The sequence below is a fragment of the Ascidia mentula genome, chromosome 1 (assembly GCF_947561715.1).
Source record: "Ascidia mentula chromosome 1, kaAscMent1.1, whole genome shotgun sequence".
NCBI lineage: Eukaryota > Metazoa > Chordata > Ascidiacea > Phlebobranchia > Ascidiidae > Ascidia > Ascidia mentula.
In genome coordinates this window covers 7,591,042-7,612,436 of record NC_138566.1, presented here as the reverse complement: position 1 = coordinate 7,612,436, position 21,395 = coordinate 7,591,042, and the positions used below count along the sequence as shown (strand labels likewise).

Genomic DNA, 21,395 nt, shown 5'->3' with positions numbered 1-21,395 from the left:
TCCATCCAGTGTCTAAAGCAAACAAGTCTCTACTATTTACACCACGTAGCAATACTTACAATGTGCTGGATTACTGGATTATCATCTATATATTCATCTCAACACACACCGAACAAATTAGAAAGTGGTTTGGGTATACGAATCCAGCGCAATACGAATCCAGAAGTCTTTCAACCCGCAAAGCTAAAAATGCTTTGGAACAGAGTAACACTAAACATCAACACAACAACATTCCTATGACACCAACGTGTGGGTGGTACACATGGATAAGTAAAGGACTCAAACATGTGGTTGGAAAAACACACAGCTGTTTTACTCCAATCCAAGTTAAAACACTCTAACCCGCTGTTGGGTTCGGGGAATAGACCTTCAACAGGAAAACTTACATGCGACTCCTTATAGAATGAGTTTGAAATTCTTAAAATACCTGGAGATTACAAAACTAAGATCAGCGCAAACAATGCATAAATATTACCTAATTCTGTTATAAGTCTCTAATTTTTTGCAAGCTTCCAATAAAACCGTCGCACAAACATTTCATATTTTACCAGCCATGCGAATTGTTTCATTTATAGCATTCTATGCTAAAGACTTAAAAACCTGGCAAAACTCTATTCAACAACAAATTGCGAACATCATACGGCCCATTACGGACCTTATGATCACTGAACAATTAACTTTCTTGAAAATATTAATATAGCCGGAGTAGCATTTCTGAAGCATTAACAGTCTGTAAACCAACATGTCTCTTTCACTACTTGTTATAGAGCAGTGGTTCTTTTTTTTCTATCACGCCTCTGTTTAGTAACGCCGTACGCCCCCTCCCACATTTTAAGTTTCACACCAAAACCAATTGTGTTTTTTTTCGTGTGATACACACATCAGTGAGATACTTGACACTGCTTTTTCGCAAAACATAATACTTTTACATTTAAGCTTGCTTATTCTAACTAAAAGGTAAAGAACAACGAACAGATGAATCAACAAAAATGTTTTTTTTTTGTATGCTGTTTGTGACGCAAGAATAACATGCGGATTTCAACTACATGGGACATTAAAGTCTCTACAAAAAGTGAAGTTTTGTTGTTGAGCTTGCGCCACCCATGAGAAATAGTTGACGCCCCGCTGATGGAAAAAGCAAAAATATAGGGCCATATCAACGACTAGGAAAAAACAAAGAGATAATTGCTGCAATTACGCGACAAAAGAGGCTAAGAAGATGTAGCGCAAGCGAGATAACTAGCGAAAGCGTCAGAAAGACGGGGTGCAAATGTAAGTTGAAAGACCAAGTTTAAACTAAATATACGGTTTCGAACTATGATAAGCCGAATTCCCCACATTGTTGCAAAAGGAGCAATGTTGCAGCGTAACAAATGACTTGCCACAATGTCATTAAATAGGAGCATTTTTTTAATTTACACAAGCAAAATTTATTTTGTTCTTTTTTGAATTGGAAACAAAATAGGGCATGTTCGATTGTCTGCAAACACGTTTTCACGAATTTTTTTTTGACTGGCTGCCTCGTAAATCGGCAAATATAACAGCGTTTAAACTGCATTATCAATGGTGAGTTGAGAATTGCTGACAGTTGAGTTGCTTATTAGAGAGAAAACGGAACGGAACTATGGCTTTGATACCAGTAATGCCATCCACAAGATTACGAAATGGTTTGAATGTTTGCAAGATCATAAATGGAATGTGGCAAGTTTCAGGGGCACATGGTAATATTGACCCCCAACGAGCAGGTACGACGTTTGATTGGTACAAACGAAAATCCAAAATAACTTACAACTATACTATACATGTATTTTGACGTATACACAGATTGAATTCATGTTATCGGTAACTGGATAACCTCACAAACGTACTTTTACTCAATTACAGCTTTCGTAAATCGTATGTACATCTTGGGTTTAATGATAACAGTTAAAAAATAACAACAACAAAGTTTAACTGCAGTGACGGCAATGAACAAGTATACTGAACTTGGATTCACGACATTTGACATGGCGGACATTTATGGGCCTGCTGAAGATATATATGGAATGTTTGTAAAATCGGTAAATAACCTTATTGTGTATTACGTGAATATATCTTACACACATGTTTAAGTTGTGTGGGTTTGCTGGTGTAAGGTTAATTATATATAAGCAAAAATCCTGTTCAACAACCAATGTGATAGACCAGGGGTACCCAACTAATGTGCCTCAGAATGGCTGCAGTCATTTGTACATGTCTGAACATAAAGAACAAACAACAGCCCATAGTGTAAATGTGGACCCTTGTTCTAGTGTTTGTTTTTCAACTAACAACTTAGGAAAATTATTTTTCGGCAGAGGAGTTCTTCGACGGAAAGCATCCAAGGGTTAACAAAGATGGTGCCCCGCGTTGGTGACATGTCAAAAGAAAAAGTTGAAACATTTGTAAACAAATCTATGCATAGGATGGCTGTAAGCAAGTTGGACTGTTTGCAGTTTCACTGGTGGGATTATTCAGACAAACGCTATCTTGAAGCTCTTCGACATCTTAGTGACCTTCAAAAAGATGGGAAAATCAGTAAGTACGTATATTCACACATTTTTTCAACTATAAAAAGTGTCACTGTTAGACACAATTTGTTTATTATGAGGTTATAATGTTTTTAATTGCAACCAATGTTGTACTTTCATTTATTAGTGAGCTTATAATCAAAACATATTATGCCATGTTGTTGTCTATGTCAGATTATTACTTCCATAATCCTATGAGGACAAGAAATACTTTTAACATGTGGATTTTATATCTTACAAATTTAAAGAAATGTATATTCACACCATACATATTTAAAACATCCATTATTAAATGCTTTGTCAAAATATTTATTGCAATTTCTGCTCATATATATTTTTACTTACCTTTTAATTTTTATTTGCAGCTGAACTGTCTCTTACCAATTTTAGCACAGAAATTATGGAAGAAATTGCAGGTAATGGTATTGATATTTCCTCCAATCAGGTCCAGTTTTCGCTGGTAGACACACGGCCACTTGGAACAATGGCAAAGTTTTGTGAGAAACACTCCATCAAACTGCTAGCATATGGCGTATTAAGTAAGTTTTAATGCTGTTGGTTTTGTATGTGAACATAAAGAACAAGGCTTGTTCGACGTGCATGAGTGCCAAACAAGATGGTTCATAAACCATGTAATTATGTCAATTGTCAAAACATAAATGGAAGCATTATAAAATTTGGCACTAATACTGTATGCATTTTAGGTGGGGGGTTGCTGTCAGAAAAATACCTGGATGTACCAGAACCCAAACCCCATCAGCTTACCACTGCTTCCTTGAGCAAGTATAAGCATGTGATAGACCTTTGGGGTGGTTGGAGTCTGTTCCAAGAGCTTTTGCAAGTTGTACACTCAATAGCGGAGGAACATAACGTCAGCATTGCTAATGTGGCAACAAGATATGTTTTGGATGTGCCCTTTGTGGCAGCTGCAATTATTGGCTGTCGCTTTGGTATTAAAGAATCTGACCACTCTGTAGATAATTTTCGCAGCATAAGTCGATCATGGCAACTGACTGATAATAATTATGCTAATATAGAAGCAGTGCAAAAGAAGTCAAAGGACTTGTTTTCAATTTTGGGTGATTGTGGTGGAGAGTATAGATAAATTTATGTTCTATATGCCGTTTGGCATTATTATTTATTCACAAATTATGTTTGTTAAAAAAATTATAACTTTATTAAATCTTATGTTACATGGATAATTGCACACGTACACCCAACAAAATTGTATTATTTTATTTGTTATGTGTGAATATGTTTTTGTGTGGTATAACATATAATGATTTGCACTTCAACTGCCACATTTTCTCCCTTAAATATAATAACCTTTACTATCACATGAACTTAGTGTTTATTTCTCAATAAAATTGTGAACAATATTAAGAAACATATGAAACACTTGCACAAAATAAACATGGTTAACTTATTGCAATTCTTTGTAAATCAATGAGGCCACAAATCAGAAAATATACAGTCGTTCCACTTTTTGTAATAGAAGTTTTACTCGCACAGTACAACAGAAATATACAGTTTCAAATCAAATTCTCACCTCTCAACACAATGCTTCAATCTAAAACACCATCTTGCTACAATGGCACTGACATGCACTTTTGCCAACTGGTATTTGGCTGGTAGTTTCAGCCTTTAATTACAGCAATAGGCCGTAGTTTGATTGCTTTTTTGCTAATGCCTGCTTCATGGCAAGTGTTGACAACCTCAGTGACATCCTTGTATGATTCAGGGGCCTGTATAAACATTTTATTATATTTTGCAGTTGCTGTATTGTAGCAATAAATTTCAAAGTTTTTTAAAGCTTCACTGAAATATAGTATATTTTTGTTTTATTATTTTTTTGCTGGCGTGCGCCAGAAAATCACAGAGCATGAGGATTTGGTGGTGTTAGCATACCTCTTCCATCACCAGCTTTGGTGACGCGACTCTAATAGCTATTCCTTTTTCTGCAAGCTTGTCCAGAACTTCCTGATAGTCCAGATTTCGTCTTGATTTTGCTCTGGATAATGCTCGGCCCTTTAAAGGAAAACACAAATCTACATTAAATCATCATGAAAGTGAATTGCAAGATTTCAATCAACATACCGCCCCATGGCAGGTGGTTCCAAATGTGGTTTCCATACCATGTTGCGTTCCAGTCAGTACGTAACTGCAAGTTCCCATTGTTCCTCCGATAAGAACTGGTTGTCCAGTAAGCTGCAAAAAACAACAGTTTGGAAAAAGGAGTAACAAACAGTGCATACTGAAATAAACATTTCGCAACAGTACAGTTCAAGTATATTAAGCACACACAAAACAAGTTTAGAATGTAGCAAGGCATAAATAATGATATTCTACATGGTACATAAATGCATCCAAATAATGATACAAATGTATTGATCAAACACAAGCAAGGGAAAAGCTTTTGATTTCTAACAGAAAATGAACCAAACTTAATATTTCCAACCTGATAATCAACAGGAATAAGAGGATGATGGGGTGGAAAAGCACGAGTTGATCCCTTGCGGTGAACTAGAAGCGTTTTTTGTTTTCCATCTAACATGTGCTCCTCCACTTTTGCAATGTTATGTGAAACATCATAAATGAGCTGCATGTCCAAGTCATCTGATGAGCAGTTGAAAACTTTTCCAAATGCCTATAACGCGTCAAAAACATTTTAACATTTTGGTGTTTTCTTTTTACTTGTGTCATATTTCTAATTATAATTGTTAGAAAGTATTTAAAATCTTTCCAATTTAACACAAACCTGTCTTGTAAGAAAGGTCATGGAGCTTCTGTTCACCCAAGCATAATTTCCAGCTGCAAACATGGATTTCAAATAGTCTTGTCCTTCCTGCGATTTAATGTGGGCACAAGCCAGTTGTCTGTCGTTCACAACAATCTGGTCACGGGTCATTGCCTTCTCCATAGAAACAAGGGCATCTAGACATCAAGTTAAAACTAGGTTGCAAGTTTTTAACAAAACCTTTAAATAAATTATTTATACACAACTAAAACTTTATTTAGCATTCTCTCATAATGTTTGTTTCAGTACCAACACATAACAAACATGCTGCAGATCAGGCGTACCAGTGGCCACTTGGTGGCCCAATCCTCTGCTGCCACAGTGGACCATAACACAAACTTGCTTTTTGCGATCAATGCCCATCTTGCTTGCCGCATGCTTGTCAAAGATTTCATCGACCACTTGTATTTCAGCGTAATGGTTTCCGGCACCAAGTGTACCAAGCTTAAATGTTAACATAACTTTTGTATATTTGCTAAATGCAAATAAGGCTATTATTGTAATAAATGCTTTAAAAAATGTGAAAAACCTTACTATATCCACCTCCAGTTAATCTAAATTCCTGCAACACAAATCCACATATATTAACCTGGGGAAGTCCCCTTTTCTTTGCTTTTGCAGACACCTTTGAGGGGTCTGCTTGTAAGAGTCTCCCATACTCCTCACAGTGTTCCTTGTCCTCAGCCCATGCATAACCCTCGCGTAGGGACCAGTCAACACCCATTTCCAAAGCTTCATTGAGATCTCTGTTTCAAAACGTATTGTGTTCACTATCAGCAATGTGACTGCACTGTCCTATACATGTACATAGAAACAAAGCATATTACTTTGCAGCCATAGGAATGACTCCTTTCGATCCAACCCCAACTGGAATATGGTCAAACAGGGACTGGCAGAGTTGTTCTTTCACTGGCTCTACATCACTTTCATCCAAGTTTGTTCTTATAAGTCGAACACCACAGTTTATGTCAAAACCTATGTGGAAAGTTTAAACACACATCACTAACCAAATTACAAAACTTTATCCAAAAGGTATTATTTGTAAACTATTGACATACCAACTCCTCCTGGAGAAACAATCGACTCAGGGTTGTCCATATCAAAAGCAGCCATGTTACCAATAGCAAATCCATACCCAGAATGCACGTCTGGAAGTCCAATTGAGTTCTAAACATTGAAAATATTTTCATGAGGTTACAATTTTAGTTTAAGACACAAATCAGGCCCCCCTAAAATACTTTATACATACAGCTAAATTCATTTTTGAGCAATTGCTTTTAGTTATAGTTTTAACCATTCTTAATGTAAGTCACTAAAGTTGCATATGTATGTAATATTTTGTTTGAGCTATTTTTTGAGATTTGTGATGCTATAATTTCCAAGTTACCTTTACAATCCCTGGTAGTGCTGCAACATTGGCAATTTGCTTGACACCAGGAAGAAATCCACCAATCCCACCTCTGCATGAGTTTCTTAGTTCTTCCAACATAAGCTTTTCCAAATGACTGTTTACGTAAAAGACCCCATCAACCTGTTTAATATTATGGATATGATAATTTTCGTTCTGAATGATCATTTACAGTTAAAGAGAAGAAAATTAAATTTATACCTTCATATTGGGTACAAATCCTTTTTTAATTGTCCAACAATAATCATTCTTCCTTTCCAAAAATTGTAGCTCTTCGTCATATGAACGAGGCATTGTGCTCGTCTATCAATTGATCGGTCGCATAAACCAATCGCACAAACACACTTGTTGTGCAATTCAGCAAATTCTGCTGCCAAAAAAAACAATGCATATAGATATACAATTCTAAGATTAAACTTATATTAGTTCATTCACTAATGTTACGGAACAAATAAAGCTTGTAGCTATTTTTGTATTTAAAGTTGTGGCGACAATGTTCTCATGGCATGAGAACTGAGAACTAAACTTAACATCGGTCTACTCCGGAAAGCATATTGTTTTGGTCTTTTTTTTATTGTTTTGGTCTTGCGCAAACCCGTGCAACACAACAGAACAGACTACATGTGGTGGTGCAACAATTGGCCATAGAAACAAAATGTTGGAAGACTTGGAAATGGGCAGTGGTGGGATTCAAGTATTTTGGTATCCGGTTCTCTCACAAGCAGTATGCCATAGTAACCGCGGGAATATAGTGCACGACGTAAAACAAATAGGTCTACACATACGGTCGCTAACAACCGGTTCGCGCAGATCAGTGATTCCTAACCTTTTTGTTGTTGCGTACTACCTATAGTTGAGTGTTACAAAGTAACCTAGTGGATGAAGTAACAAATACTTTGAGATCACTTACGATTTCTTAAATTCGCAAATTACGAAAAGATGCTCGCGTACCACCTGGAATGCCGTCACGTACCACTACCACCGGTTGGGAAACATTGGCGTAGATGATTAAATTCCAAGATTATTTTATTCGGGCAGGCTATAACAGCCGCCACCACGAACATCACACATCGTTGTATAAACTACAATGAAACGGAAGTAGAAAGGATAGGGAGATATTAAGGTAAGAGGGCGGAAAGTACAAAATAGAAACATTAAGGTGTAGTGATATGGTACAGGTAGGCCTACGAAAAAAAAGAAGTTACGAAAAAAGAGGGATACACAATTGCAGACGAAAAATTTTAAACATAATATTTCGTTTGGTTGCCCGGGGAATTCTATGTCTTGTTCCGAGGGTTTCATGGTGTTGATGAGGAAAAGAATGTGCTGGTAGTAATTAAGTGGAGGGTGTTACAGCATGGGGGAGGTTATTTCTTATTCTCAGATCATTAAATTCCAAGAAACGGAGCGAACCGGCTGAATGCGTGAAATAAATTTCTCGACTCCCGCTTCGAAAAAAGTAACTATATACGACTCCGCTTCTGTTTGTGGTGATAATTGCATAACACCGACTCCAATCAGGCCCCACGAGAGGGGGGTGCAGGATCAACATGAATATGGATGAAAATTCGGTCTTTCGGAATCGCTTTCTAGTCGTTGTGGTTTAGAGAAACTTTGGTGTCAGAGAAGATTTCGACTTCTGATCTCAGATCTAACTTCTAGTCTTGGGGTCAGAGGTTGGTCTTAGATAAAGTATAAAAGCTGCAACCGATATGACAAGAAAACCAACTCCTAGCAGGTTAAGTTAAAAGATCAACCGAGCCGAAGTTGCTATCTGCACTTATGGCTATAGCCATATCAGCTCTAAATAGGGTCAACGACTGGATATATGTACTATGACGTTATGGTACTCATTTAAACATTACGGACATCCTTTAGCGTAGCCAAGGCAAGAGACAAGGTTTGGTGGTGTTAAGAATGATGTGACGTATGGACTATGTGGTATGTGGCTTTTTTACGTGTACAGTGTATAGGTTTGTCACAATAAAACATCCCGGCAGCATCAGCTTTGTCATTCTATCTGCTCAGAAAAAGAACCAAAAACACAAAGTAAAAAAAAAGATGCATATTTCAACCGGCATTTTTATGCAACTGTGGGTCGTTTATGTTTAGCTCCTCATGCATCAGTTGCGCGTAAGTTTTATATTTCTATGTAGTTTATCAACTGTAACGGCCCTGAAAGTTTCTCCATTGTCTCGTTGATATTATTAATTCGTTGCAGAAACCAGTGTGATTAAACTTGGAAAACCACAAGTAAGATACTCGCTTATAGTTTGAAACAACTAATCTCTTAAAATATTATTAGATATTTACTTTTAACAGAAACTGGTTCCGTTTCCACTAGGCTACCTTTGGCTGTATGTGTGTGTTAAGTATAGGCAAAAATATTTTTTGGTAAACCTGTTGCAGTATTTTTCTGTCTTGTTCGCAAACTGTGCCCACATAGCCAGCATGGATTAAAGGAAAACCATGACCTCCTCTCCAGTTCTTGACAATGTGACTTCCACCGAAGTTGGTTTGCAAACATGCCAAAAGTTTGCGACATCTGCATGTCAGAAGCTTAATGAGTCTGCCTCCTGTTTTGGGATCACTCTTCCTGTCACTTCAACATCTTTTGAGCTTGCCAGCGATGCCAGTACATTAACGGAGGTTAAAGGTCGCCTGCTTCTTTGGTCAAGTAAGAAACATTGCAAAATGAATTTCTGTACATTATAGGAGACCGGTCTGCAGAATATGGCAGTTCCCGACGAGATCTCGGGCGTAAAAGACAAACTTTTCGCTTGCATGTGTGCATGACCCATAGGCATGCGTGCAACAAAAACGATAAAACGTCTTACTTTTAATTGTTTTATGTTTCGACATTCGCGTGCCGAAAAACTTTTGTTTGGCATGCAAACAAAAACAGTTGAAGAAAATCTTTCGCGTACAGCTGCCATGCTCTGCAGACTGGACGGGAGATAATAAGAATGTTGTAATCAGAAATTTTCCAACTTCCATGTACTTTTCTTTTAATTGATTGTATTGTGTACATTTCCTCACAGGTTTAAGAGCTGTTCCGAGATGTTGGGATGTCATTCAACCTCTTCTTTGTTCTGTTTATTATCCAACATGTGAAAATAATAGGATTGGACTTCCTGACAGGTATGTACATGCACTTGTGGTGTACATTTAATTAATATAACAGAGAACATTTACTGTTGACCATCCTAAAGTAAACTGGAGGGGTGGGGGTATCTGCAAAAAATCATAGGTTTCTGTATTTAGCCAAGGGAAACAATGTCCAACATGAGCCAATTTAATTTCGGTTTCACTCTGATTTTCTCTCCTTAGATTAGCATGTACCTATAGGTCATCAAAAAAAGTGAGCCAAAAAAATTCAGCTTGCTTTTGTAGGCCAGTTTATTTTTTAACCTTGTAAGGATTTCTGTTAATACTTTTCCAGGTCTTTATGTGCAGCAACTCGGAGTCCATGTAGAATTGTGGAAATAGAGCATGGTTGGCCAGACTTTCTCCAATGTGATAACAATGATGTGTTTGATGACGGATGTGCGGTTAGTCCTCAACTTGTGCTTCTGCCTATAACATCTAGTATTAAATCTAGCACATGACAAAATATTGTAAAGGATAATTATCTGTATATACTTAATTATCCTGGCAGGCAGTAAATCATTTATATATGTTATTGAAAAATTTGAATTTGAAAACATCGATCAAACAGACTGCTCTGTAAATATTTTATATCCAAAAATGCATTTTGCCAACATATAAATTGCAAATTTATGCGTTCATCCCCAAGCTTCTGTTTAAAGATAAAGAAACTGCCATTCAACAAGTCAAAGTGTGAAATTCCCCTGATTGCAACAACAAACAAAGCATCCTACTATGATGGGGTCGAGGGTTGTGGTCTGCAATGCATGAATCCTCTATTCAATCAGACTCAACATGATGAGATCCACTCATTTATAGCTGGTTGGGCATCAGTGGCCTGTTTGTGCACATTCTTTGCAATGGTATGTTTAGCGTCAATAATTTTACTCAACATTTAGCTCCTTTGACTTCCAATGTGATTTTGATATGTATTTGTGTCATGAAATGTATTTAATGTTCTTTAACTTCAATTATTTTGAAGATTTCAAGAGAGTATATGCGATGCTAAGTACATATGTTATTTAACAAACATAGCAACACGAAATACAGTCTTTACTATAAATTGATGTTTCAAAAACCATGTATTGCCAACTATGTATCTATATAAGCTGGTTTGTGCTGTATAAGCAGAACTATACCAAGTTGTGTAGTGAAAATTCAAAGAGTAGTTATAGAGCACTTGATAATAATAATAATAATAATCCTCCTACCAGTTTAACGCTTTTTTGCAACATTGATCTGATATGGAAAGCAAGTTTTGCGGGGGAAAACATGGAGATTTAATAGTTTCTGTGATGTTGGGGAAAAGGGAATCTAGTCCAATTGGAAAAATGTGGTGCTACTTGAAAGTCCAGCACCTCCACAGCAAAGGCAGTTTGTCCTGTTCTGTGCATGGGGAAGGGGTGAACCACCTCGGATGTCATGCCCAGTGTAGCGTGTTATCAAGATTGATGACAGGACAGTCCAAAATTAAATTGTGTCTGTCAGAAATTCTGTGACTGTTAACTGACTGTACCTCTGGGCTCTCCCATAATTTTCATGAATCATTTATTTTGCCTTGAGGCATACACTGGCATTTTTTCACTGTACATGCTGGAGTCAAATTGCTGAATTGCGTGCTTTTTGGTATATGTTTGTTGACTTCCAAAATAGCTGACATGACAAAAACATATGTGTGGGTGTTTTTTTTTTCTGGAATGCATGTACGGTAAAGTGATTCTGTTTAAATTACTTTTTATTGTTGCATAATACAATCATCAAACTTTGCTGAAAACTGTATGGCATTAGCTTTGTTTTGGTTAAAAATAATTTCCGTTGAAATGTTGCAAAACAATTTCCATCATGGCAGCCAGCAATGGTTTCCTGAAACCTGTGGCCACAGTATGTAACTTGACACTAGCCTCTTGGGTTGTTGTGCCAATAGATCGGTCAGTGGTGACCATTTGCAAATTTAGGTAACTTTAAGCATAGTTTCGATTGTATAGATTTAACAATTGCATAGATTTTGTATTTTGCAGGAATAATTAAATTGATGGATTGCTTCAATGGGATTTAATTATCACTGAAACAAGTGAAAAAAAATTAGAAAGATTTATTTATATTTAATGGTATTATTCTTAAAGTAACCATCTATTAAAATATATCTAAAGAGGCCACACATGAACGTCCCAATATTACATTGCACACTACTTTAAATAACTAGTTTTTGTGCATTTACTGTTGTTTTCAGCTTTCCTTCTTTATTGACTGGAAGAACTCTAGTAAATACCCAGCCAGAATCATCTTCTACATTAACATGTGTTTCTTCCTTGGAAGTATCGGATGGCTCGCCCAGTTCTTTGATGGAGCAAGAGATGAAATTGTGTGTCGGAGAGATGGTACAATGCGTTTACGAGAGCCTGTGTAAGTAAAGAAATATCACTATATATGCAGTATTGTACAAATGACTTTTGGTCATATGTACATGTGTATTTTTTGCAGACAATATAGTACATCGTCAACTTTTGTAAATGTTTTTGTTAGTTTTGTCAGAATATGTGTAGTGTGAATGCTACCAGATATTTAACAAAAACAAGGCTGAGTCCACATTTGAAAGCAATTGTATTTTCAATATCTGATTATCTGGCTAATGTCAGTTGCATTTTCCAAGAGTTGCTTTGTGTTGAGAATGGTATGTATTTCAATCTTCATAGAAATGCAATCATAAATCTGTTCACAAACACCACAAAACATGTGTTGAAATATCGGCACTCCCTGTGTGGCCGTGCTTTGTTATGACTGTGCGGAGGTCTTGTTTGACTGCCAAGGTTCAGCTGTCACCTCTTAATCAGCATTCCTTCTTCTGCCACCAAAGCTGACTGAACTCTGTTATCTTTTCAACACTTTGTCAGCATGGCTCTGTTTATCAGTTTTTCCCTAAACCTAATTTTTTGACCCCTCTGTTTAATCAGTGCTTTCAGCCTGTCTAAGTCATGGCCCATTAAACAGCAGCTTGGGCCAAATGGCTGCCTGGGCCGCACCACCTGTACTAGAGATGTCAGCACTTTTTTGTAATCATTTCGCAAAAAAACAAACATAACTTTGATCAACTATTCCCTCTTTCTGCATAGAAGATTTATGTTTTAACTCATCGTCGTTAGTTTTATTTTTAAAAAAATCAAAGCTTTTGCATCTGTTTGGATATTTTCAAAATACTTGTCCGTTGTTACAGTGGCACAGGTGAATCCCCCTCATGTGTGATCATATTTGTTCTGGTTTACTTCTTCCTGATGGCGGGGATCACATGGTTCGATATCCTTTCCTACTCCTGGTATCTTCTCTTCAGAGCCCTCAGCCAGGGAAGCAACAAAGATCCACTCAAAAACAAAGCAAGTTCAACTTAGGTTGAAAAATTTTTAAATCTGTTTCTTGGCCTTCAGTAATAGCAAAGCAAAGTACGCGCGGCCATCCCCCGCTTGTGCATAACTTTGTAGCAGTTATTTGTTGAAATTAGAACTATTTGGTGGGCAAATTTTTTATGTCATAAACTACTTTTTTAATCAAACCACCCAGTTTTCATACTATTTTTGAAAGAGCATAAATTTGATAAAAACCAGAAACATGGAAACAATTAAGATTTGTCCAAAGCCTTCAAGAGAATTGAGGGTTAATAGTTGGTTTTGAAGCACAAACATGCCAGCTTATTTTTCTTTATCCTAGGAAAGAAAGTTTCACCTAATATCATGGTCAGTTCCATTTATCCTGATGTTGTGTTGTCTTGCTGTGTCAGAAATTGACGGAGATTCAATGAGTGGAATATGTTTCGTCGGCTACAAAAATCACTGGTGGGTTGACCCAATATTAAGCCCATGTTTTTGCAGGATTTTGTGTATTATGTATGTAAATAAATTTTAAAATTGTTTCAGCTAGTAACTTACTCATTTTGGGATGTCAAAGTAGTTGAACTAGGGCTTTTCAAACGATGGGCCATGGGCATAGGCGCCTAGTCCGGGAGGGCAGGGGGGGCGGCGCCCCCTCAGGTTTTTCAAAAAAGAAAACGAGTGGCTATTACGCGCGTCTGTCCGCACTATGTAACTCGTCGCATTTGTAACGTTCGAAGATAATAAAACCTAAAAACAATGTGTTTCTTACGCGACGCACACAAAACATGTTGACCTAGTTTCGCTTGCGTAACTGACATCGGTTGTTGCAACGTCAGTCTCGCAGTATGATAAGCAAACAGGTACTTATTGGTCGTGTCGTAGACCGATCTCGTGTGTTCATCGTTAACGCTGCTCTTTTGGCTAACACGCATCATGCATTGAAATTCAAACACAGTTTTTCGATACTTGATGACGTCATAGCAACAAATTATGACGTCATAATATAGCCGCCCCCCCCCCTGGAAAAATGAAAACTAGGCGCCTATGGCCATTGGTCCCCATTAGGTATCACAAAATATAAGTTTAGGTTAATAGATTCTAGTAATATGATCAATAGCATACTAGCGTTGACTGTTTTATTCAGATTATGTATGTTTTATATTCTGTTTGAATAAGGTCATATTGGGCAAGGACTAAAGACTGTTTTCAGGTATAGTGCAGATTAACTGTTTAAAATCACCAATGCAAGGCTACCCATAAAGGGGTTGCATAGATATTTTCTTTTATGATGTAGGGTCACAGAACAAAATCATTTTATAAGCTCTGAATAGGACAACATACCCATAGAAAATTTTTAAGAAAAGTTAAATTGCAATCTGTTTTTTCTGTTTCAGGTACAGGATGGGTTTTCTTCTCCTGCCCGTTGGAATTGTCCTCGTCATCGGAGGGTTTTTTATCTTTCGAGGTTTAGCCATTCTTTTTTCAATCAGATCAGGCCACACAGGACTTTTAAATGAAAATGCTCTGTCCAGGATAACATGGACCATGGCCAGAATTGGTAAGTTGTCCAGCTGTTTACTGTATCAAACAAAAATACTGTATTTATAAAATCTAATAACTTTTAGTGCAGTAATAACTTAACACTTTGGTTAACACGACAAAATAAAATTGTGTATGAATATTTTGTCTATTTTCTGCGTAAGCAAACAGCTAAAAATGTTTGTGGTGGTGAATTTTACATAAGTTATACCTGGGTTTGTGTTGTCGTTATTGTTTACATTGAAAGCTAAAAAAAGTATAGTAAAAAAACGACATCATTTTCTGAACCTAAAACATAGCAATAATTTTTTTATTGTTTTACTTCAGGTGTGTTTGCAGTGCTGGCATTCATGTTTGTCTTTGTCACGTTTTCTGTCCACGTTTATGACTTCACAAATCAAGCTATATGGGACAAAAGTTTCAGAGAATATATCAAGTAAGAGCTGAGGCATGATCGCCATGTTATTATCAATTTAGTGAAGCATGCCTGTTCAAGGTGTATGCGTATGCTATATGTTTGTGTGGTAGAGTTTTGGGGAAATTGTATAATATATGTATATACATAATCATTGGTCACACTTTATATATGAGCAAGATAAAAGATTTAGTTTTAGTATTATTTTATTAAGTACGCCGCTTGTAAGATTTTCATTGTTTCATTGCAATTTTTCTAAATGACTGGTTTATCTGTTATTCACTGACACTTTGGCCATAAAATTGCACAATAACCCATTTCCACATCGCGCACTCTGTGACTTTACCTTGAATTATTCTTACATGAAAATTTTTTTTTTGTAAACTCAGTTTTACTACACGCCAGAGACAAATACATTGAAAACAGATACATTGGCTGGGATTGCAGCCACAGCTTGATATTAATTAAAGTAACCTGTATTTGACAATTTGTCACCAGACACCATGATTTTTTTTTGAAGAATTTATCTCTGGAGAACTTAAGCCTCCTTTGAACAGCATGCCAGAAAACCAAAAAAAAAATGATTTGCTTTTTAGTTTTATTGATTTAATCAAATGATATTTGTTCTTTTTGCCAGGTGTCGAGCCAATGTGTCAGTGCAACAGCAGCTCAGTGGCAGTCCACCTCTTACATGTCATCTTCACAATCAACCAAGTCTGAGTGTCATCAAGCTCAACATGGTTGCCTTGTTTGGGACAGGAATTGTCATGAGTATGTGGGTTTGGACCAAGGCCTCATTCCTCAACTGGAGGAGAGCGTGGTATAAGTAAGACACCCTTTTTGTTATCTTGTCAATTCTTGGGATAGACCAAGGCAGGTTTAGCTCCATAGTTATAAAATTTACAAGTTCGTCTGGCTGATGTAAGGGTCAAATTTGTAAGGTTTATATACCAGCCTTATCCTAATTTCCTCACTGTCTTTTTGATTGCAGTTTCTGAAAATATTAAAATGAGCCAAAGTCCCCATTGTCTTTGTAGAACAAATGCTTACAAACCAAATACTATTGTTAAATACACATTTAAAAAAAAATCGTATGTCAGATTGTTGTGTCCATTGTTAGGTCTTGGGCTAAACATTATGTTTATCGTGTAAGCTAAAAAGGTCTAAAAAAGGACCTAACAGGTCGAAACAGTGGCCATCTGTCTGCAGCTAACACAATTCATATTATTGACTCCACTTTGCTTAGATTATGTTTATCATTTTTATTTTTCTCTTCCAGATTCATAGGAAGAAGTGATGATGAAATGAAGAGAATTCGCCACCGGAGCAGGATGATTGCCAAAGCATTTGCACTGAGAAATATTCTCAAGAAAAACATGTCCAAGTATGAACACTAGCTTTTAGCTGTTACTTTTATGCCAAAATTGACAAGACCATAAAAAAAATGTTATTTTTATTAAAAATGTTATCATTATATTTGTCACAAAATGCACTTCATGTTTGGTATTTTTGATAAATGCTTTACATGCGGAATGTAGGTTTAAAATACAACCCAGACAATAAAAGTTCATGCAACACCAACAACCCTACTTACAAATATAGTATTACGGATTTGAAGAAATACCCAGTAATCAACATATTGTAGCCTAACCATTAGCCAGTCTTACTATTTAGGATTGTAAATATTCTGCCACATGTTACAAAATTTCAATTAAATGAGCAGAAGTCACAACAACCTTGATGAAGATGAGGATGATGGGCCAGATATTGAATACAGTGAACACACAATGACTCACCAGGATCCTGTGGATATGGATTTACACATGCACAGCATGTCACAGGTAGCTTGTCAAACATATGATATTTCTTATGAATAAGAAATTTATCATTTTAAACAGTACAGTGGCCAGGATGTCTAACGTATGAAAATATCAGTTAAATTTGTCTTTCTACTTTTAAATAAGTGTACACTGAGTTAAATTGAATGTATTTGTAAATATAAATCTAATGATAATAAAAATTTTGCCCTTTAAAACATTTGTAAGCAGAAAAATTTTTCAACATTTTATTAAAACACAGGATGTGTCATCAAGCTGGGTAAGAAATGTCCCAAAGATGGTTTTCAGAAGAGGAGGTCTCCTTCCTGAAGAGAAATGTAAGCTTGACAACCACCCCAATGTCACGTGGCAACCACCAAAGATGTCACGAAAGAAAGAACCCAACAAAAAGGGTGACACTGATATAGAGCCAGGATTGTGGGCCGTAGCTCAATATGTAAGTACAGTTGGGCAATTAAAGATTAAACTGTTTTAATCCAGTCTTTACTTCACATTTCACACATTCTTCTACTTCACTTCATATCAGAATTTTTTCTTAAATGTCGTGTTGCTGCAATACTGATTGTCTATAATACGTATTGCAGACAAGGGGTATTGTTGTATGAAAGCAATTAAGACTGTCATATAAAAAGATGAATCTGTCCTGCTTTTCTGTCTGTTGCAACAAATTCACAATAACTTTAACATAACATAATGTTGTGCAGGATGCAATTGAAAATAAGCTGCAACTATAAAATGTTTGCACCTTACACAAATTAAAATATGTTCTTTTCGCTAAAAAATGGTTTAAAACTATCTGAGAACAAGCAGACTGGCCCATGTTGCAGAAAACGTAGACCAGTTTTGTTCAATATGTTTGGGCTTTTAACATATTTAATATGATCATTTTATTGAAAGTTAATGATGACATAAATTGTATTCAAAACGTCTAAATTAAATAGTACATTTTTATGTTTTCTGTAATATTTGCCAGCCTTTTTGTTCTTGGGATTGCGAGTAAATCCTTGAACAGTTCTATATTTTTTTTTATTAAGGAAAGATATTTTTTAAGGTTCTTGTAAAAAAAATGTTTGTATGTTTTTGTTTTATGGCGCAAGCTGTTGATATGTTCCCTAGTGTGTTTTTTTGTTTACAGAAGTGTGCAAAATAATTCAAAATTGCATTCTTTTATTCAAAAGTAAGATGCTAATTTATTATCTTTCAACAGATTGATGGGCAAGACCTAAAAGAGGTAAAAGATGATGAACAACATAATGAAACAATGAAGGTTGCACACACAAAGGTGATTACTTTATAAACACTTTTCTAAATTTAGCGTTAAATTTTTTTGATTTATTTTAAGCATTACCTTTATCATAACGTTAGTTCGTATTTTCCAACACTTTTGAGATATGAATTACTTGCAAAAAGGTAATTTTTTAATTATTTTTTGTCTAGAAATATTGTGACCACTTTATTGGGACATCCCCCTATCACTACCCAGTTAACCCGTCAGCAACCCACCTGTCTCACCCTTATTACCATGACAACCAACAATACGAACAAATCCAGAATACATTTTGTGCGCCAGGTGAGTGAATTTGGTGCTTATTGTTGTGCTTTGTTTCTGTTGCAATGTCAAGCCAAGTACTTTTGTGCCATAACAGTTGTATTGTTAAAAATGCTTTCATTAACCTACGGTCTTCCAGTGGAACTATAGTGGAATAATTTGTATCTTATCATGAAGGTTGGTATTGACAGTCCTGTCTGTATTAGTTGTGTATTGCAGTAGCATATGTACATGTTTGTTTAAAGCCAATCCTCATCTGTGAAAGCTCTTATTTTAAACTCAAATCAAATGAATACTCTTCATGGCATGTTTATTTGTTTTAGGGTGTCAGTGTCACATGCCATACAACCAACCAGAGGTGGCACACTTCCCCGGTGAGGTTGCAGACCATAACCAACAACCCAAACTGCGTGGCATCTTGCGCAATGCCACCCGCCCTGCTACTGACACGTGGCACGAAGCAACTGACAGCCATTTGCCACATTGCCAACCTATTGATTCTGCCGACTTCACTTACTCAGCGTCTAAGAAGATTCCATCCAATAATGATGGAAGTCACGGAAATCGTGGCAAATTTAACAGTAAGCCTCCATACGATCAAACGATGCCTGTTTCAAGCGATGGCATCAACGGCATTGAAGGAGGGATGCATCGTAACTGTCCAAATACTTCCGAGTCCGTTGCCAGTAACTATTCGGATAACTTGTGCAGCAGTGCCTCGCAAAACTCCATGGAATTCCTCCAAAATCCACGGTCCTAATTTTTTTTATTTCTATACATATGGTTTTAGTTTTTCAAGTGCCTCGTTTTATAACGCTTTTCTGTTTGATTTACCTGCCGAAGTTTGGCCATCTGTTTATACACGGTTATTAGTGTAAAAATCGTGTTGTGTCCGTCCATCGTTTCAAAATAGGTTCCCTGTCTGTTCGCTTTATTTCCACTGCACCATCCAAGCCTTGTAGCAAATTTTTACATTGGTACACTTCCCGTTGCACTATTTTCTATCCTAAACCCCAGCCATGCAGTGAAGTAGGTGCCTTGATTAATGAATGCAAATTTCTAGCGCTGATTACGCCCAATGGTCAAATTTACCTACGTTTTTATGCTACCTATCATATATTGCAGTATTTTTTATGCACGCCAATCATGGAAGCCGAACCTGCCTACTCCTTGCTCTGGCCCTGCTAACCCGTCCAACCACAAAGCCTTTGTAGTTATCGGTGCCTTATTGTTCTCATGACTCTGCTCAAGGCCATTTTGTCTGATACTGTTTTCCTGTACAAAGTCACGTATTCTCGGTTGCTCATCCGTATTGCATTTCACATTGATTAAAATTCGTAAAATCGGAAAGGATGTTCACTGCAATTATTGATTTGGATAAAGCCTACATGCTAAAGCAAACCTGTTGACAAAAAATGTGAATGCAGTCTTAGTCACCTCAGACGGGGCCAACAGTTTTAGATCCAGGTCCATATTTGGTTAAAAATGCCGCTTTATTTTCCGACTTGTGGCAGAGGTTTGTATCAGATTTATGAATCACGAATACTTTCTGTAGAAATGCTTCATTTCCGCCAGAGTTATCAGGTTAAAAGAATCAAAAACCAACAGGCCTGAGACCCAACAAAAGCACACGAAACTTTCTTTGGAGAAATCAGACATCAGTGCCTCTCAGTCGATTGGAAATGGGCGTATAAAAACATGAAATCGGTAACGCGTTTCACATATTCGTGGTTTTGATATCGCGTCATAAATGGGCACGACGTTGCAAAATGCTGCAGGTAAAGATTGGCGGAAAATGCATTGGTTTAGACAGGAATATCTTCAATAAAACACGTGGAGAGCAGCGGTAATTCGTTTTTCAGCAAAATTTTACGTTTGCACAAAGCAGAAACTGTTAAGGAATATATTGATCAAGTAACATAAACGAAAATTTAAGTTTGGGCGATAAAAACGTCTCGAATTAACAGCAACTAGCGCGTCTACTATGCGGCCGAATCATTATTTTCAGATATGCAGGGTACTATAGGCTTCCCTGACAATTCGTCTCGAGGATGCTAGCGCAATGAGTCTCAATGAAGGTCGGCTGACCTTTTGGCGAGTTGCCACTGAATTGTCTGTTCACCTGTGCTCTCGGCTGAGATGTGGGCAGGCAGAATAATCCCAATTATAGTTTATTGATCGAATCGAAATCAGAATTTAGGAACATAACTCACGGTTTTGTACATCTTCAATATGAACAAGATAGCCCAAATGCTGGAATGATGATTGTAGAACACATCCGAAACGTCTGCATGAAGTTTTCCAGCGTTGTATGGGCTATCTTGTTCACATTAAAGACATCAGAATTAGTCTTGTTCAAAATGGAATCAAATCAAATAGAATAGCATGGAAGAGAATACAATAGTGGGAAAGGCGAAAACCGTATAAACTGGAAGTCACGTGATATGCGATATTGTGCGAGAAAGGCAGTGTTTTCGTAAATACCATGTGGATAAGTCCCTGGGGCATCATTTAAGATAAAGTGTTCCTGTTAAACAAAAACTCCCCCAATGATGGAACCCGGGAAAAAGTTCTTATCAAAACAGTTTCAGCTGCGACGTTGTCCCACATGCGGCTTTGCAATGCGATTGCGGGCACATTCTCACACATCAGAGGCGGTTTACATTGCACGACCACAATTCCAAACGAATGACGCTGCAGATACGGTTCACTGCGTCCTTAAAGTCAGAACGCCGGTGTATCACCTTTTCGTTTTGACAAATTTTGCATGGCAAAGCAATAGTACAAATAC

At 36.9% G+C, this 21,395-nt stretch overlaps 3 protein-coding genes across 3 annotated transcripts; 2 read left to right on the top strand and 1 right to left on the bottom strand.

Moving 5' to 3' along the window:
• Positions 1–1,581: 1,581 nt before the first annotated feature.
• LOC145895108 (aldo-keto reductase IolS-like) lies at positions 1,582–3,733 on the top strand. The gene is made up of 5 exons (XM_082983867.1): positions 1,582–1,745; positions 1,960–2,060; positions 2,337–2,556; positions 2,915–3,088; positions 3,254–3,733. Exons 1-5 carry the CDS (start codon positions 1,625–1,627, stop codon positions 3,652–3,654), a joined length of 1,017 nt encoding a protein of 338 aa, XP_082839993.1. The 5' UTR covers positions 1,582–1,624; the 3' UTR covers positions 3,655–3,733.
• A 150-nt stretch (positions 3,734–3,883) lies between these two features.
• LOC145895099 (RNA-splicing ligase RTCB) lies at positions 3,884–7,185 on the bottom strand. Its single transcript, XM_082983855.1, has 11 exons — positions 6,956–7,185; positions 6,734–6,877; positions 6,405–6,513; positions 6,174–6,321; positions 5,936–6,092; positions 5,631–5,790; positions 5,308–5,483; positions 5,008–5,196; positions 4,647–4,757; positions 4,458–4,577; positions 3,884–4,294 (listed from the first exon to the last, which is right to left on the bottom strand). The coding sequence occupies exons 1-11, from the start codon at positions 7,046–7,048 to the stop codon at positions 4,187–4,189; spliced, it is 1,515 nt and encodes a 504-aa protein (XP_082839981.1). The 5' UTR covers positions 7,049–7,185; the 3' UTR covers positions 3,884–4,186.
• A 1,895-nt stretch (positions 7,186–9,080) lies between these two features.
• LOC145895014 (protein smoothened-like) lies at positions 9,081–19,948 on the top strand. Its single transcript, XM_082983756.1, has 16 exons — positions 9,081–9,431; positions 9,796–9,895; positions 10,197–10,305; positions 10,564–10,764; positions 12,132–12,304; positions 13,113–13,269; positions 13,601–13,725; positions 14,658–14,821; positions 15,130–15,238; positions 15,855–16,043; positions 16,497–16,601; positions 16,941–17,058; positions 17,297–17,491; positions 18,263–18,337; positions 18,493–18,625; positions 18,928–19,948. The coding sequence occupies exons 1-16, from the start codon at positions 9,224–9,226 to the stop codon at positions 19,362–19,364; spliced, it is 2,598 nt and encodes an 865-aa protein (XP_082839882.1). The 5' UTR covers positions 9,081–9,223; the 3' UTR covers positions 19,365–19,948.
• The last annotated feature ends 1,447 nt before the right edge of the window (positions 19,949–21,395 follow it).